The sequence below is a fragment of the Aristolochia californica genome, unplaced genomic scaffold (assembly GCF_029961685.1).
Source record: "Aristolochia californica isolate CCGP_79_NKW_82.1479 unplaced genomic scaffold, dmAriCali1.0.hap1 SCAF_4, whole genome shotgun sequence".
Taxonomy (NCBI): Eukaryota; Viridiplantae; Streptophyta; class Magnoliopsida; order Piperales; family Aristolochiaceae; genus Aristolochia; species Aristolochia californica.
Window position 1 is genome coordinate 39,257,061 of NW_027182103.1, and position 17,819 is coordinate 39,274,879.

The window sequence follows — 17,819 nt, forward strand, 5'->3', positions numbered from 1 at the left end:
ACTTGGTCATCCGTCTACCCCTTCACTTCGTTCTTTGGTTCCATCTTTAAAAGGACTTTCTAATATCAGTTGTGAGGTTTGTCAATTAAGTAAATATGTCAGGAGTACATATTCTCCTCGTCTTACAATTACAAGTACTGCTCCGTTTGAGCTAATACATTCTAATGTATAGGGCCCTTTATGTGTCTCAAATATTTCCTAAGTTAAATATTTTGTCATTTTTGTTGATGATTTTACTCGAGTGACTTGGTTATATCTATTTAAAGAGCATTCCGAAATTCTTCCTTTGTTTAAAAATTTTCATGCTATGGTCTTGACACAATTTGGGAAGAAAATTCAAACCCTTAGTTCTGATAATGCTAAGGAATACATGTCTCATGACTTCAAATCATTTTGTGAGAGTAATGGGCTTACTCATCAAACATCATGTGCCTATACTCCTCAACAAAATGGTGTTACTGAAAGGAAGAATCGTCATCTTCTTGAAGTTGCTCGGGGCCTCCTCTACTTCATGAAGGTACCCTATTTCTATTGGCCTCATGCTATACTTACAACATGTTTTCTCATTAATAGGTTACCTTCAACAGTCCTTCATCGTAAAACTCCTTACTTTATGTTATTTAATGGTGAAGATCCTTTTTCTCTTCCTTTGAAAGTGTTTGGATGTACGTGTTTTGTTCATGTTACATCTCCACATAAAAATAAACTTGATCCTCGGTCTATGAAGTACATTTTTTTGGGATACTCTCGCACCCAAAAAGGTTATGTCTGTTACAATCCTACCCTTCGGAGGATGTTTTTCTCTAGGGATGTGACTTTCTTTGAGGACACTCACTTCTACTCCTCCTATGATGCTCCTCCAGGATGGACTTGTCCTTCTACTACTCCTTGTCCATTTGTGCCGTTCAATCTTGAAGTGGATCCATCCCATGATGCACCGGCCGTACCTTCACCTGTGGAGTTGTTGGATCCACCCGAGGTAAGTCCTGCTCCTCCTATGTATGGGCCTGAATTTGATACTCGGCCTATTGCTTTAAGAAAAGAACATCGCTCCTGTACTACTTCGCATCCTATCTCAAATTTTATGTCTCCCCATCGCTTGTCTTCCGAGTGTTTTTAGTTTCTTGCGTCCCTTTCTTCTACTTTCGTTCCGCAGTCGCATCAGGAGGCCCTGAGACATCCAGGATGGAAGGCGGCTATGGATGAAGAAATGCACGTCTTATACGAAAACCAAACCTGGTACTTAACATCACTCCTGAAAGGTAAAAGACCGGTTGGTTGTCGATGGGTTTTTTCGGTGAAACATAATCCAAATGGATCGGTTGCTCGTCTTAAAGCTCGACTGGTTGTTAAGGGCTATACGCAGTGCTATGGGATAGATTATGAGGAGACCTTCTCTCCTGTTGCAAAATTGAATTCGGTACGCATCATCTTATCTATTGCTGCTAACTCCTCATGGCCCGTCTATCAGTTGGATGTAAAAAATGCTTTTTTAAATGGTGATATCAATAAGGAAATTTATATGGTTCAACCACCTGGTTATGTGGTTGAGGGGGAGTCGGTATGCCGGTTAAAAAAGTTTTTATATGGGCTTAAGCAGTCCCTTCGGGCTTGGTTTGATAAATTTAGTCAAACACTCCTACGGTTTGGTTTTCATCGATGCTCAATTGATCATTCCGTATATTATAAAGATACAGTCAAAGGGAAAATATTATTGGCTGTATACGTGAATAATCTTAACCGGTGATGATGCTTTGAGTATACAAAAGGTGAAACAGATGATATGTCAGGAATTCAAGACTAAAGACCTTGGTATGTTTAAATATTTTTTGGGTATAGAAGTTCTTCAATCCAAGCATGGGATAATATTGTCTCAAAGGAAATATGTCTTGGATCTCCTTGAAGAAACAGGAATGAAGGGTTGTAGACCAGTTGATACACCTATGGATACAAATGTAAAATTATGTGCCACAAATGAAGAAGATATTGATATTGGCAAATATCAAAGACTTGTGGGAAAACTGATTTATCTCACGGTAACTAGGCCAGACATATCATATGCTGTTAGTGTGGTGAGTCAATTCATGCACAAACCACAAATTACCCACTGGCAGGCTTTAGAGAGAATATTACATTATCTAAAAGGAGCTCCAGGAAGAGGATTGTTGTATAAAAAACATGGGCACTTCAACATAGAAGGCTTCTCAGATGCAGATTGGGCTGGATCTCCTGATGATAGAAAATCTACATCAGGATATTGTACTCTGGTTGGGGGAAACTTGGTTACATGGAAAAGTAAGAAGCAAAATGTGGTTGCAAGATCTAGCGCCGAAGCAGAATACAGAGCTATGGCCCATACCGTTAGTGAACTTTTATGGATTAGGACCCTTCTTACCGAACTAGGTTTTTATAAAAAGGGGTCCATGAATCTGCATTGTGAAAATCAAGCAGCCATTCATATCACTTCAAATCCAGTTTTTCATTAAAGAGCTAAACATATTGAGGTGGATTGTCATTTTATACGGGAGAAATTTCAAGTAGGAATAATCTCTCTCAAACATGTGTCATCTCAAGAGCAAGTAGCTGATATTCTCACTAAACCCGTTACATCTAAAATCCTATCGTTTATATGTGGCAAGCTGGGTATTTATGATGTCTTTTCTCCTCCAGCTTGAGGGGGAGTGTAGGAAGATGGGCTCAAGCCCACGAGCTCAAAACAAGAAGCCCACACGTCAAAGGAGTGGCATATGTGTAAAATATGGTACTTTCCATAAAGATGGCATAGAAGTGTAAATATGTGTTCCTTTTATGTCTTTTGTTTTATCAAGTTGTAGCCCTAAGGGTATTGTAAAACTATAAATAAAGGCATTGGCTAAGAGTAGGGCATTGAAGCACTCTCATCTCTTTTCACAAATTCGTCCAGCCCTCATTTTTCTTTTTGACGCAACCCTCTTCTCCCTTAATCCAAACTCTCTTTTTCCACGTTCTTCTTCTTCTCTTCTCCTTCTCTCTTCTTCTTCTTTTTCTTTCTTGTTGATCTAAAGTTCCTTTCATGAGATCCTAAATTCTACAATGTTGTTGGAGATCACGGGAAGGTGCATCTTGTTGATGGAGAACCGTTGGATGTATTGGTAATGTCATTTTGAGGATGTCAAACGGGCCAGTGTGGAAAATTCACAAATTGAAACATGTACCAAAACTAATGTGTAATTTGATCTTAATAGGGCATCTTGATGATGAAGGTCATAATGTGGAAAGCCACTAAGGGACTCACAGTTCTTGCACGAGGAATTAAAACTGGAACTCTTTACATAACTTCCAGTTGCAGAAACACAGTTGCAGTTGCTAGTGCTGTTACTGATTCTGATTTGTGGCATTATAGGCTCGGTCACATGAGTGAAAAGGGAATGAAAATGCTTCAGTCCAAAGAGAAGCTACCAGAGTTGTTATTTCCTGAAAAATAATGAGGGAGAATACATAGATGATGATTTTAAGCGGTATTGTGCTGATAATGGAATCAAGATGAAGAAGACCATTCCTGGAAAACCTCAACAAAATGGCGTGGCAGAGAAGATGAATAGGATTTTGAACGAGCATGCTAGGAACATGAGATTACATGTGGAATTGCCAAAGATGTCCTGGTTTGGGGCTATTAGCACCGCTACCTATTTGATCAACAGAGGTCCTTCAACACCATTGGATTGCAAAATACCAAACAAGGTATGCAGCAGCAAAGAGGCAAACCTCTCTTTCTTGAAAGTGTTTAGTTGTGTTTCTTATATTCACATTGACTCTGTTGTTAGAAGTAAACTTGATGTTAAATCTAACATATGTTTCTTTATTGGCTATGATAGTACCAAGTTTGGTTATCGCTTCTAGGATAACCAAAGTTGTAAGGTTATCAGGAGCAAGGATTTGATCTTCAATGAAAGTGTCATATATAAAGATAGGTTGAGAACAAAGTCTGAGAACACAAATGATGAAGCCAAGAAATCTAAAGTAATTCAATTGAGAAATCTTCCAATTATTGAGATGGAGAATATTGCTCAGGAAGACCAGTAAATCAGAACATTCTTGTGACTGAACTCAGGAGATCTACAAGAACTAACAAACCACCACAAAGGTACTCCCCTGCACTGAATTATATATTTGTTGATTGATAAAAGTGAACTAGAGAGTTATGAGGAAGTCGTGTAAATTAATGAATCAACCAAGTGGGAGTTGGCTATGTGGGATGAGATTAATTCACTAATATCCAATCAGACATGGCAGTTGACCAAGTTACCAAAAGGGAAGAAGACCTTTTATAACAAATGGGTGTACCGAATAAAAGACGAACATGATGGCAGCAAGCAGTACAAGGCAAGATTGGTGGGAAAAGACTTTCAACAAAAAGAAGACATTGACTACACTGTGATTTTCTCTCCAATAGTGAAATTGACTACTATTAGAACAGTGCTTGGACTAGTGGCAAATGAAGACTTGCACTTAGAGCAGTTGGATGTAAAGACAGCCTTTCTTCATGGTGATTTGGATGAAGAAATTTACATGATGCAACCACAAGGTTTCAAAGCACATGGAAAGGAAAAAATGGTGTGCAAACTTCAAAAGAGCTTGTATGGTCTTAAACGGGCTCCAAGACAATGGTATAAGAAGTTTGACATCTTTATGTGTAGTAATGGTTTCTTGAGGTGTCATGCGGATCATTGTTGTTATGTGAAGAAGTTGTATAACTCCTACATCATTCTACTACTATATGTTGAACACATGTTGATAGCAGGTGCTTACAAACCGGAAATAGATAAGTTGAAAAGGGAGTTGTCCAAGAAGTTTGCAATGAAGGATTTAGGTGTTACAAAATAAATCATTGGGATGAGGATTACTAGGGACATTGAAGTCTAGAAACTGTCACAAGAAGAATATGTGAAGAAGTTGTTAAGGAGGTTCAACATGAACGATGCAAAACCAGTGAGTACTCATTTGGCTAGTCACTTTAGGCTATCTAAAGAGTAGTCAGCAGGAGAGCCTTATGCTTCTACTATTGGCAATCTCATGTATGCCATGGTGTGTACTAGACCAGACATAGCTCATACAATGGGAGTTGTGAGCAAGATATATGAGTAATCCAGATAAACAACATTGGGAAGCAGTGAAATGGATTCTCAGGTATTTGAAAGGCACTGCAAACTCAGCCTTATGTTTCAAAAAGTCAGACTTGGGATTACATGGTTATGTAGATGCTGACATGGCTGGAGATATTGATGTAGGAAGAGTACCACTGGATATGTATACACATTGGGTGTACAGCAATTAGCTGGGTCTCTAATTTGCAAAAGATAGTTGTTATTTCTACTACTGAAGCAGAATATGTCACCGTGACCGAAGCCATCAAAGAGATGGTATGGTTGCAGTCTTTCAGGGAAGAATTAGGTCTCAAGCATGGGAAGAATGTGTTGTATTGTGACAGTCAGAGTGTTATTCATTTAACAAAGAACCCTGTTTATCATGCCAAAACAAAGCACATACAGGTGCGTTATCACTTCATTAGATCGGCACTGAAGATGGAGTATTAGCACTTGAGAAGATTCAAGAGAGTCAGAATCCGGTTGATATGTTGACAAAGACTGTAACGATTGAGAAACTGAAGTTGTGTGCAATTTCAATTGGAATTCTCTTTTAGGATTGAGAAGTTGTTGTCGTTGCAAAGGAGATATTGATGATGGATTAGTCTCTAAGTGAGAGATTGTTAAGTTATGGAGCCTAATTAACACCTTACACTTTGTCGCGGATATATTGACTGTTGTGTCATTAAGGGTAATTTTGGGATTTCACACTTGTAACCCGATTACCCTAATTTTCTCTTTATATACGGGGGCGCCGTTGTTAAGGTTTGCTTACCTTGACGAGGATCATCATCCGAGGAGCATCAGTTGCAGCCAAGAGAGGTTAGAGAAAAAACAACATATGTAAGTGTGAGCGACCTCTCATGTAAACTATTTCATCTTTATAGTGGATTACTGCAGTGGCAGAAGACAAAACGTAGTCTCACCTTGAGGCGAACCTGTATAAATTTTGTTTGTTCTCGTGCTTGCTTTTTTTCTTTCTTATGCGATTATTATTATTGCTCTCGTTAGTTTGGAATTAGAGCATCTAATTCCTATCAGTTATTTCCTGACCACCTCCACCCGTTTTGCTGCCTTCTCTTGACAAACCCTTCTATTTGGAAAGGCTGGTTACATCTTTGTTCGAAACTCCCGGCTTGATGAAGTTATCTCGGGATAAAGGCTCCCACTGATTGAGAATAGACATCGTAAAGTTATTGCAGTATTGAAAGGTTATGTTTTTCTGTTTGAACATGTAATAATCTACACGTTGCTGTTTGGAAAGTTTAGAATGTTTATCTTTGGAATTGATAAACATGGAAAGGTTATGTTTGGAAAGTTTCCGTTTCAGTCATGGAAGATCAAGCAAAGCCAGGCAATGTTTCATGTTGTTGTTGCTGTAAATCCGGAAATCACACCACAAGATTCTGGCTTCAGAATTCTCCCGCATTGTCCCGTGATTCTTGGTTGGAGTCTTTGAAGGATTGATATCGCACATGTTCGTCGGGATTTTCTATGCAGTTGTTTTTGGGGGGGGTTAGTCAACTTGAAGGACGAGAAGATCTTCAACCGCATAACGCCCTTCAACACTTGAAGTCGTTAGTGGAGCGCAGATGAAGCTTCATCTCGATGCAGGGGATGAAGGGGTCCTTCATCTCCACGGTTTAATTTTGATCATCTGGAAGAAGGCCTTGTTTGATCTTCTTTGAATTGAAGGACGGGCGACGCTCGCTTTTTCCCCTCTCTCTCCTCGCACCCCCCCATCACGCGTCGTCATTTCTCATTTTTTCTTCCTCTCACCCGTACTCTCTCGTCTCCCTGCGCCCCCGACGTCATTACTGCCAAAATCGATCTCGTTCTTCGTCTCTGGCCACTGTCTCAGTTCCCTCTCGTCTCCGGCCTCATCTCTCGGCCTCGCCCTCTCTCTCGCACCCCTCTCTCGTCTCCGTGACTCCCTCTCTTCTCTCTGACTCGCTCTCTCTCGCTTCTCTCTTTCCATTCCCTCCCGACCTCCCTTTCTTCTCTGTCTTCTCCCTCTCTTCTCCCTTTCGGCTTCCCACTCCCTTCTCTCTCTGGCTAGTCTCCTTCCCCCCCCCCCCCCGAAAACCTTCCAATTTCGTTCGATTTCCCCATTTCCATTTTCTTCAATTTTGGACATTTGGGCATCGACTGCTTAATATCTACTTCGATTAGGCATCGATTTCACCCTTCGGCTTCAGATTTCCTCAGAAGGTATGCCTAAACCCTAATTTTTTTTCATTAAATTAGTGTTTTATTTGATTTAAATTTATTTTCAGTGCGTAATTGGTAGTTATTTGTGCATTATTTTGGGATTTAGGGTTACGGTTTATAGTCTAAATTCTTGATTCGTGTATGGATTATTTTTAGGGTCTGCTCGGTATTTAAGGGTCCAGTAATTAGGGTTTAGGGTTTATGGTTAAGGATTTAGGGTATTTTAGGGATTAGGGTTTTTAAGGTTTAGGGGGTTTAGGGTTTTTAAGGTTTTGGGAGTTTTGTGTTTTTATGCTATAAGGTTTTTTGGGTTTAGGGTTTGGAATTAGGGTTTAGGGCTTTTAATGTATTAAGTTCTGGAATTAGTGTTTAGGGTTTAGAGTTTAGTAGGTGATAGGTTTAGGGTTTGATGGTTTAGGTTTTTTTTTTATGGTTTGTGTTTCGGGTTTAGGGTTTAGGTTAAGGATTTAGGGTATTTTAGGGATTAGGGTTTTTAAGGTTTAGGGGGTTTATGGTTTTTAAGGTTTTGGGGGTTTTGTGTTTTTAAGCTCTAGGGTTTTTTAGGTTTAGGGTTTGGAATTAGGGTTTAGGGTTTTGGGCTTTTAAGGTATCAAGTTCTGGAATTAGTGTTTAGGGGTTTTTAGTCCAATTCAAACAAGGTTGAGTCGCCTACACAGGCGTCCATTAGCCAATGAAACCTGACCCCCATCACTGACGAGGTACAGTTCATAGTGACTGCGAAGTTATATGGGGCTCTACCAGGGGTCTTCGGTGAATTTGGACTTGATGTGTGTGTGTTTTCATTGTTTAGTGCATATGCATTAGTGAAAATAATTTAATTAATTTTGAAATGTGTGAGAATGTTGTTGAGAATTTTTGAAGTGCCATGGAATGTTTTTGCCATGTGGGGAGGAGATTCGGGTATTATACATATCCACCACATGGTATTTTTTTTTATGGTTTGTTGTGGTATTTTTTTTTTATGGTTTGTGTTTCCGTGACGAGTAAAGGTTGTCTGATAAAGTTTTTTCCGTGAGGACCATCTCGGATTTAGATTATACATGGCTGCAAGAAGACAACCAAGTGGTTGAACATATGATATTTGGACATTCGATGATGATAGCAAAATGCTCGATCTCTTGGTCGAGCAGGTCAAACTAGGGAACAAGTTGCCTAACAGGTTGTGGAAACATGAGGTATACATGGACTGTGTAAATAAGTTCAATGAAGACACAGTCATGAAAAAAACTATTGATCAGGTGAAGAATCGAACAAGAGCATGGAAGAAAACATACCAAACGGTAACGAGCTGTATCAACACTAGTGGGTTTGGTTGGGATGCAACCACACAACGAGTTACTGCATATAATTCTGTATGGCTTGATTACATAAAGGTCAGTAAATCTATATGGCTTGACTACATGATGCACTATAAAATATTTTTTATGTTTTCCGCATTAGTATAACTCTATTCCAAGACGTGTAAATGATGTTTTATTCTTGTAGGAGCATAAAGAAACTAAGAAGTACAGACGTGAAGGTTGCCCCCTGTACGACAAATTAGCTGTGGTGGTGGGAAACACAATAGCGGTAGGGTAAGGAGCTGCAACCTTTGTAGATCAGGGCGATGAGGTGATCCATGAATCGGAACATGTCCCGATGGATGAGCCAGAGGATGTTGATATAGTTAGGGATACTCCATCACCATTATTAAGCATGGATGAGTCTCTAGGTAATCAATCTGAAAGAAGTAAACGGTCATCTTCAAGTCGTCGTAGAAAGAGAACCGAAATGCCCGATGATGACACTAGTAGAAGAATCTTTGATGCAATAGATCGAATTGCTAAGACATTTGAGAATTTCATGATGAAAGACGATATTGTAAGAGATTGGGTCAAAGCCCTCAGGGAAATCCCGAACTTGCCTACAGAATTGAAGTTTCACGCTCCTTCATGGTTGGATACGCCAAGTAAGAAGGTCATGTTTACGGAGATGACAGTAGAAGAGCGAGTCGAGTGGCTTGAATTTTGTTTTGAAAACTAATTGTAATGCATTATAAATACACTATTCTTTTTTGAATATTGTTATGTATTAGGTATGATATTTGAATTATGACGTTGCAAGACTTATTAGTATGGTTTGTATTTAAATTTGATATGTTGTTGTGTTTATATATTGCATGGATGAATATGGTGCTTTGAGTATGGATGTGGAATGTGGATGAATATAGGATGTGAAATGTGGATGAATGTAGGATGTGATTGAATGTAGGATGTGGAATGTGGATGAATGTAGGATGTGATTGAATGTAGGATGTGGAATGTGGATGAATGTAGGATGTGATTGAATGTAGGATGTGGGAATGTGGATGAATATGGTTGTTTATAGGTGTGATTGCAAATAGTTTATGATTGAAGATTGGTGTTTACTTGTGTTTATGAATTTTAGGCGATTGAATTTGTGGATTTCCATGGATACTATGACAGACGATGAAAATGTTGCAACTATGGTTGCATTCACAACTTTGTTGATCGCCATGGAAAGATATTATTTGTACCATTGCAACAGACATGTACCATGTTCTTGTGGGATGAATGGTCCATTGTATTTGGAAAAGGCACTAGACAAATCACCAGTTAAATTTTGGAAAGTTTACAGGATGAACCAACTGGTATTTCACAAATTGGCAGATATACTTACTAGTAAAGGGTTTTTATCAGCCACAAAGACCATCTCAATTGAAGAACAACTTGCATATTTTCTCCTAACTGTTGGTCAAAGACAAGTGTATAGTGTCACAGCAGAGATGTTTAATAGATCAAACTAGACGATAAGTAAGTATTTCAACAAGGTGTTGGATGCAATCCTCAAACTTCACTCTGATTACGTCAAACGGCCTTCGGAACGCACACACTCAAAGATTTTAACCAATTCAATGTTTTATCCCTACTTCAAGGTAACATCACTTCCTATAACTAAATAAACAAAGTTAGTAAATATTAATTGAAAATGTATAATTAGGATTATATTGGAGTTATTGATGGAACTCATATCAAAGCCACCATTCCACTTGAAGATCAACCAAGGTTTTGGAATAGAAAAGGTTATCTCTCACAAAATGTGATGGCAGCATGTTCATTTGATATGCAATTCACTTATGTACTTGCTGGATGAGAGGGGTCAGTAGCCGATTCCCGTATACTGAAGGACGCATTGACTCGTCGAGATAAAATCTTTGTGCCTGAAGGTAAGTAATATATTTTTATGCAGTAACTTTTTATCTATTTTATCTTCAATTATTTTATGTGGTATATAATTTCTATTATAGGAAAATATTATCTAGTCGATGCTAGTTATGCAAATATTCCGGGATTTTTGGCTCCATATCGATGAACCCGATATCATCTACAAGAATTTGGAGATAATATTCCTAGAAATGAAAAAGAATTATTCAACCGAAGACATTCATCTTTATGGAATATTATTGAGCGAACTTTCGGTGCTTTAAAAGCTCGATTTCAAATGTTAAAAGGCACTACATTTTCTTTTAAGATCCAGGTGAAAATTGTACATGCTTGTTGCATATTGCACAATTATATACGTGCAAAAGATTATGATGATATATTTGAAGATGAAGATGATGATTCGGGTGGCGAGCTCGGTGGAGGAGGTGATGCGGTCCAATTAGGTGCAATGAATGATACAGATAGCAACGATTGCGATGATCTTGAGGATGTGGGTAGCCAAGTAACAAGCATTCGGAGGCAGAGTGCATTAGGTTATTTGAGTTCCTCTCATCTTTTGGAGATTATTACAAGAGTTGATTCTTTGTCTTGGGTCGATAACTTTTGTTGGTATTGACAAGGCTGAACATATCAATTAACAGCAGCTGGAATGGCTGTTGAGATACGATTAGCTCAGCTTCAGAGGTTGCTCTCTCTGGTATCTCTGTTCTAAGTATACCAGCAGCAGAGATATCTTCTGAGCAGCATAAGGAAGACATTACTCTTCTCTCAGACATCTATTATGGCAGCAACATTCCGTATTGAAATTCTGCAGATTACGCATCTATGGCACATTGCTGATTGAAGATCAGCATCAGTATCTTCTCTGTTTGCAGCAGCAGTGTATTCTTCTCAATTATCTTCCTCTGGTTTGCAATAGCTTTTGAGACTAGCCGTTGGAGCAGCAGATTTTGATTTGAATTATCTCAGCAGCAGAGGTTTATATTCTGCTCACCGTGTCAAGACAAACTCAGAAACCAAAATGCTGTGTCAAGTGTCACCTGCTTTGATAAGAGAAGCAGCTGCTGCCTTCTCATCTCTCCCGAATTCCAGCACATGTTGCTGCAACTCCTCTAACACTAGGTGCTTTTATTGATGACTGTTGCTGTGATTGAAATATTACTTAGTGCTGAGATATATTTGGTGACTTGCTGCTTGATGATGATGTTTTGATACAGCAGAAACTGAAATCTCTTATACAGAAAGCCAACAAACCAGCAATTATTATCCGGAGATAATCTTTACTGCATATGAGGATTCCATATTCCTTGAATCACGTGATTTCTCTTTGATCCCGTAAGATTAATCTGGCAATAAAGATTGGTAATGCCAGCATAGATCTTTGGATTCTGCAACTCTATTCTCGTTTTATTCTGATCCAGCCTGCTGTTGGTATCCCGAGTTGCTGATTATACATAGAAAGTATTGGTATCATAACCACCAAGTTGATGTTTATATCTAACGAGTTGCTGAGTATAGCAAGATTTCTGAGTTGCTGATTTAACTTGGACCAGCGAGGTGTGGCTCGAGACAGGTCCACTCAGACTCACGAGTCCGCTTGACTCAGTCTGAGTCTTCTACTCTACTCGGCATGACTCATAATTTTGGTGACTCGCCTTGATTCACTCATTGACTATCAAAGCTGCTATCTGCTACATTCTTGACTTTGGCTGGGTTATTATCTTGGATCATTGTCAGCTTATTATTTGGTACACATTTTCCTTATTCAAGGATGGACTCACTACGAATTATTTCATGTGTCCTTATTAAGGACTTTCATTATTTAGTAAACGTTATTTGGGCATTGGCTCATATCTACTGCTGCTATTATGTCTCTTTGATTGAAACATTATTATTGAAGGACTCCTCAGTTGCTGACTATTATCAGCATTGGTTATTCTAATGAAGAATTGAATTTCTTAGGAAAATAAAGCACATGGTGGCCCCAACATCTTATCTTCCTTTGATTTTCATTACTCTTTTATTATTTGGCAGTTTTTCTCCTACCGTCCTTTATTTGACTCTCACTTACCACTTTGATCAACTCTTTTAGGAACGTTGCTTTAGTATGTTCCTTTTATATATGTGGGTGTTTTAAGTCCTTTGAGACTATTTATTGGTACCCTTCGGTCTTTTATCATCGTCTTGTGAATGACAAACATTACCCACTTTAGTGATTATTATCACTATATTTGGTCAAAATCCTTTGAGGTTGGTTTTTACTTATATTTTATCATCCATTTCTACCCTTTGAGAGTCGGTGCCCGGTTCGTACTCATCCTTGGGACATAGTGATGGAGGAGGTTATTACTATATCTATGTTATTTGGTTTAAGCTACGATCATTGTCACTACCTCCCAGCTTGAGGGGGAGTGTTGGAAGATATGATGTAATTAGGATGGCATTGATATAATTAGTTTACGTTTTTTGTCTCTTATTCACTCTTACTAGGGTGAAGAGTATTCTTGTAATATTAGTATTTTTAATAACTATAAATACAACTTAAGGGGGAGGGTTTGTTTAAGTCCAAGACCCTAATTTCTTCCTCCTTTTTCCCTCACGTATTCTCTTCTCTCTTTTCTCTCTTGGACGGGTATCATACTCTCTCATCTCTTTTCTCTCTTGGACATATATCATACTCTCTCCTCTCTTCTCCCTTCTTTCTCTTCCCTTCTTCCTTCTCTCTTTTGCTTAACCTTATTACCTATGGAATCCTGAAAATCAACATTCATCTCCTTCCTCATACCTCTATTTCTCATTATTCTACAACATTATATTCCAGGACAAGATCATGAAACCTTAGAGAAGTAGTCCTACCCAAGTTCTTTACTAGATTATCAATTACATTGCAATTGATACGAGGTTATTCTGAAAACGTTTACTAATATGTTATCACTTATTGTAGCATTGAACACATCACTTAAACTAAGTAAAGGCCCAGCTATACATGATGGTCCATTTGATTTACTTAGATACCATAAGAAAGACATCCAACTTAAAACCTCAACCTTGAGAGGATCAGACAAAGTTCTTAAACAGGTTGTAGATGATTTCACAACGATGTGAGATATGGATATATTTTAACACCATGAAAAAGACCATCCAACCGCAATGCTCAACCCTGAAGGTTCAGCTAATGTTCTTAAACTACATTGCAATGACTTTATAGCTAATATTGGATTATCCTCAAAAAAATATATTTACACAATCAAAGCAATGGTAGAATGATACTATAGTACATGTACTGTCCAAAGCATCTCGGATTTAAGGGAGATATTATGGACAATATGTAACGCATAACATGCAGGGCATCATGCATTTTGGGAGGTATTATGGATGTTACATAACATGCAATGCCCAATAGGTACCAGGTTTTGGGAAACCTAATACACACCGGGATCTCATAAAGCACTCCAGAACCAAATTAAAAGATAAAACAGTACCAGATGCCTTTTTCTTTTTTTTCATGGCAATACTAGATGCACTTGTCTCATGGTCCAAAGAAAATGCAGCAAAATAGTGCTTTTTCATAATCAGTGGTCTATAAACTTGAAGTAATTAATATGTAGTGGCAGATTTAGCTCCTGACCTCCATGATGGATGTGATTCCAATCAGATCAACCAACTTACAAATAATATCTTGATGAGCCTGAACAAGCCACCAAAGAAAGGATTCATTTAACCAAAAAGTTCCCGAGCTCAGAAAACCAAAAAGATAAATAACTAAATAATACAGCAAAAAATTTACATACTTGAACGTAATTCATCAGAGGCACTGTCTTTCGCATCATGAGGCATACGAGAACCTAGAAAATGACAACAATAGATTAAACAGCTTATTGAAACAGGTGATCTATTAGAACACCAAACTTCGAGAAAAAACCTATTTTCTTTCAATAATATGAAACATATTAGAAAGATGATAAAATCTGGAAAACCCAATATACCTTGCTAAAGTACCCAGCCAGTAACGTCCCATGATGGTGGTGCGGTTCCAGGAAAGAAAAGAGCAAGTTCATCAACTGCAGCAGAAAGCAAAACTTCAGAGTAATTATTGAAATGATTTTGCAACTAAAGTGAAAGCTTGAAAAGGACACATACCGCCTCATCCTCAACTAAGGTCTTCAAGATCACATCAATTTCGCAACTGAATATCTCACAAGCAATAAATGGAAACCTAAATCATCAAATGAACCGATACATGAGACACATAGATCAATTTCAAATCTAACAAAATTAAAATAAAAAAGAAAAAAGTACATACATAAAATAGATCAGGCAATTATAGGAGTTTCAATAGCCATGGATTATAGTGACTTACTTGAAGATCTGCTTGCTTTCAGCATCTTCCGGAGGTTCCTCAACAATATATCTAAGTAACTGCTCAACCTGAGTCGCATCTCGAAGACTGAAAAAATACAAAAAACAAATGTTCCTTAACTAGTGCATGTCTCTTAAAACTATTTATTAAGGAATAATCCCACATAGATTAGTGAGTACAAAGATCTTGAGTTTATTAGTTGGTAAAGAGGTTTCCTAAGTTGGCTAGTAATTTTGGGATAAGGCCTTGGACCCAATTTAACTTGGTGTCAGAGCGGGTACTCATATGTGGGCCAACTCTGATACCATGAAAAATAGGTGATTTGGGGAGAAAATAGAAGAGAAAATGGATTTCTGGAAGAGAGGCAGTTTTGCTGCCTTGGAATACGAACCAGAAAGGCCCTTCTTGCTTCTTTATAATCAGGGTTTAAGTGAAATTTTACAATAAGACAAAAATGCCCCTCAATACTCAAAATTACATATCTCCTAAAATACATGTCTAAATTGAATGAAAATTTAACTAGAGATAAAAAAAGACATTCTCTATCTAATAACCATACTATAAGAGAAAAATGTAAAATTGAAAATATAAGAAATGACCAAAATACCCCTGAACTTGTATTTTAACACTCTCCCTCAAGCCGGAGAGTAGATATCAAACAATCTCAGCTTGTCACTAAAGGATACATGTTCACGTCTCCCCAAAGGTTTGGTAAATATATCTTCCAACTGGCCTGAAGACTTTACATAAGGAGTTACCACCTTCCTCTACATAACTGCATCTCTAATAAAGTGGCAGTCAACCTCTATCTGTTTCGTTCTCTCATGAAATACAGGGTTGCTGACAATAAAAATGGCTGCCTGATTATCACAATTTATAACCATAGGGTCAGGTAACATAAAACCAAACTCAAAAAGCACAGACTTAATCCACATAAGCTCACTAACTATATGAGCCATTGCTCGATACTCGGCCTCTGCACTGGACCTAGCCACAACTGTCTGTTTCTTACTTTTCCAACTTATCAGGTTGCCTCCAACAAAACAACAGTAGCTTGATGTAGAACGTCTATCCATCTTACACCCAACATAATCGGCATCAAAATACCCAAGTACATCAATTTTCCCATTATGAGTATACAGAAGACCTTTTCCAAGTGCACCCTTCAAGTACTTCAAAATCCTCTGAGCAGCTTCTAAATGGACTTTTTGAGGATTTTCCATGAATTGGCACACAACTCCCACAACAAATAAAATATCCGGCCTGGTAACTGTAGCATAGATCAGTTTACCTACTAACCGTAGATATTGAGTTTTATCCTTGAGTGTAGGACCCTGGGTGTCATGTAGACTATGATTAACTTCCATGGGGGTGTCTATAAGTTTAGCACCTAATAAACCATACTCCTGTAACATATCCAATATATATTTTCTCTGAGAAAGAACAATACCTCGCTTGCTACGAGCGACTTCAATGCCAAGGAAGTACTTGAGAAAGCCCAAATCCTTTGTCTGAAAATGTGTGGCCAGATATTGTTTAACTTATGTAATACCATCAAGATCATCACCAGATAACACAATGTCATCTACATAGACAATCAAAACCACCATACCCGTCTTCCTTTTAAGTAAGAACATATAATGATCACAATGACTCCTGTAGAACCCAAATTGTAGTACCATATCACTAAACTTTTCAAACCAGGCCCGTGGACTTTGTTGAAGTCCATAAATAGCCTTTTGTGTCTCCCCCTGAGCAACATACCAGGAGGTTGCTCCATATACACTTCCTCATGTAGATCACCATATAAAAAGGCATTCTTCAAAGAGAGGCCAACCCTTATTAACAGCCACAGATATTAAGATACGTACCGAAGTAAGTCGGGCCACAGGAAAGAATGTCTCAAAGACATCAACTCCAAAAGTCTGTGTATACCCTTTTGCTACCAACCGAGCTTTTGTTAAGCTCCTAGCCAATACTACCCAAAAGACCGGGCTGTTAGGAGCGGAAGACATAGGTACTTAACTCAGGCCCATAACCAAGATGTCCCATAACATCACACTCCCCCCCTTTGCGAGCCGAAGACCACGGCGGCGCAACGACATAGGCCCGACCCGGGTTTTTATCCTACGGCCTACCTGTATTTTAATCTAGCCTTTGCGCGCAACGCAACGACATTGGCCCGACCCGGGTTTTTATCCTACGGTCTACCAGTATTTAAATCCAACCTCTGCACCGTTGTTGAGAATCAAACTCGCGACCGAGGGTCGGCTTTGATACCAAATGTTAAGCCCCTAGCCAATACTACCCAAAAGACCGGCCTGTTAGGAGCGGATGACATAGGTATTTAACCCAGGTTCATAACTAGGATGTCTCATAACAGCTTTGTACCGTTCAATAGAGCCATCAACATTATATTTGATAGTATAAACTCAACGACACCCCACAATAGCAGCTCCTGCAGGTGGATCACATAGATTCCATGTTCCCCAAAACACTAAAGCACTCATCTCATCATCCATAGTTTGTTTCCATTCTGGAGAGCACAAGGCTTCCTACACCGAACGAGGTATATGGGAAGTAGACAATGACATAGCAAAGGACTTGAAGGATAGGGACAAAAAATCAAGTGACACATATTTGGATCGGATGAGAAGTACAAGATCGTTTACCTTTTCGTAGACTAATAGGCAAGTCCAAATCAAAGACAACAGGATCTACAGGCAATGAGGAAGCTGGTGGATCATGAGGAGAGAGCTCTGTAGAGGTAACTGCTGGAGACACTGCAGGAGTACGAGAGCGACGACTGTAAACACGAAGAGGCAATGAAGAACTCGATGATGCTGGTATATTCAAAACTGCAATAGGAACAGGACAATC

General features: G+C 38.7%; 1 protein-coding gene across 1 annotated transcript in view; it reads right to left on the reverse strand.

The window, feature by feature from the left end:
• LOC137961851 (uncharacterized) overlaps nt 1–17,819 on the reverse strand; it is a 46,657-nt gene that overhangs the window by 23,064 nt on the left and 5,774 nt on the right. The window contains exons 4-8 of the mRNA XM_068808455.1: nt 14,940–15,026; nt 14,720–14,795; nt 14,566–14,640; nt 14,371–14,424; nt 14,208–14,267 (exon numbers count right to left, since the gene is read on the reverse strand). Coding sequence (XP_068664556.1) covers nt 14,208–14,267; nt 14,371–14,424; nt 14,566–14,640; nt 14,720–14,795; nt 14,940–15,026 — 352 coding nt within the window. The remainder of the gene's footprint in view (nt 1–14,207; nt 14,268–14,370; nt 14,425–14,565; nt 14,641–14,719; nt 14,796–14,939; nt 15,027–17,819) is intronic.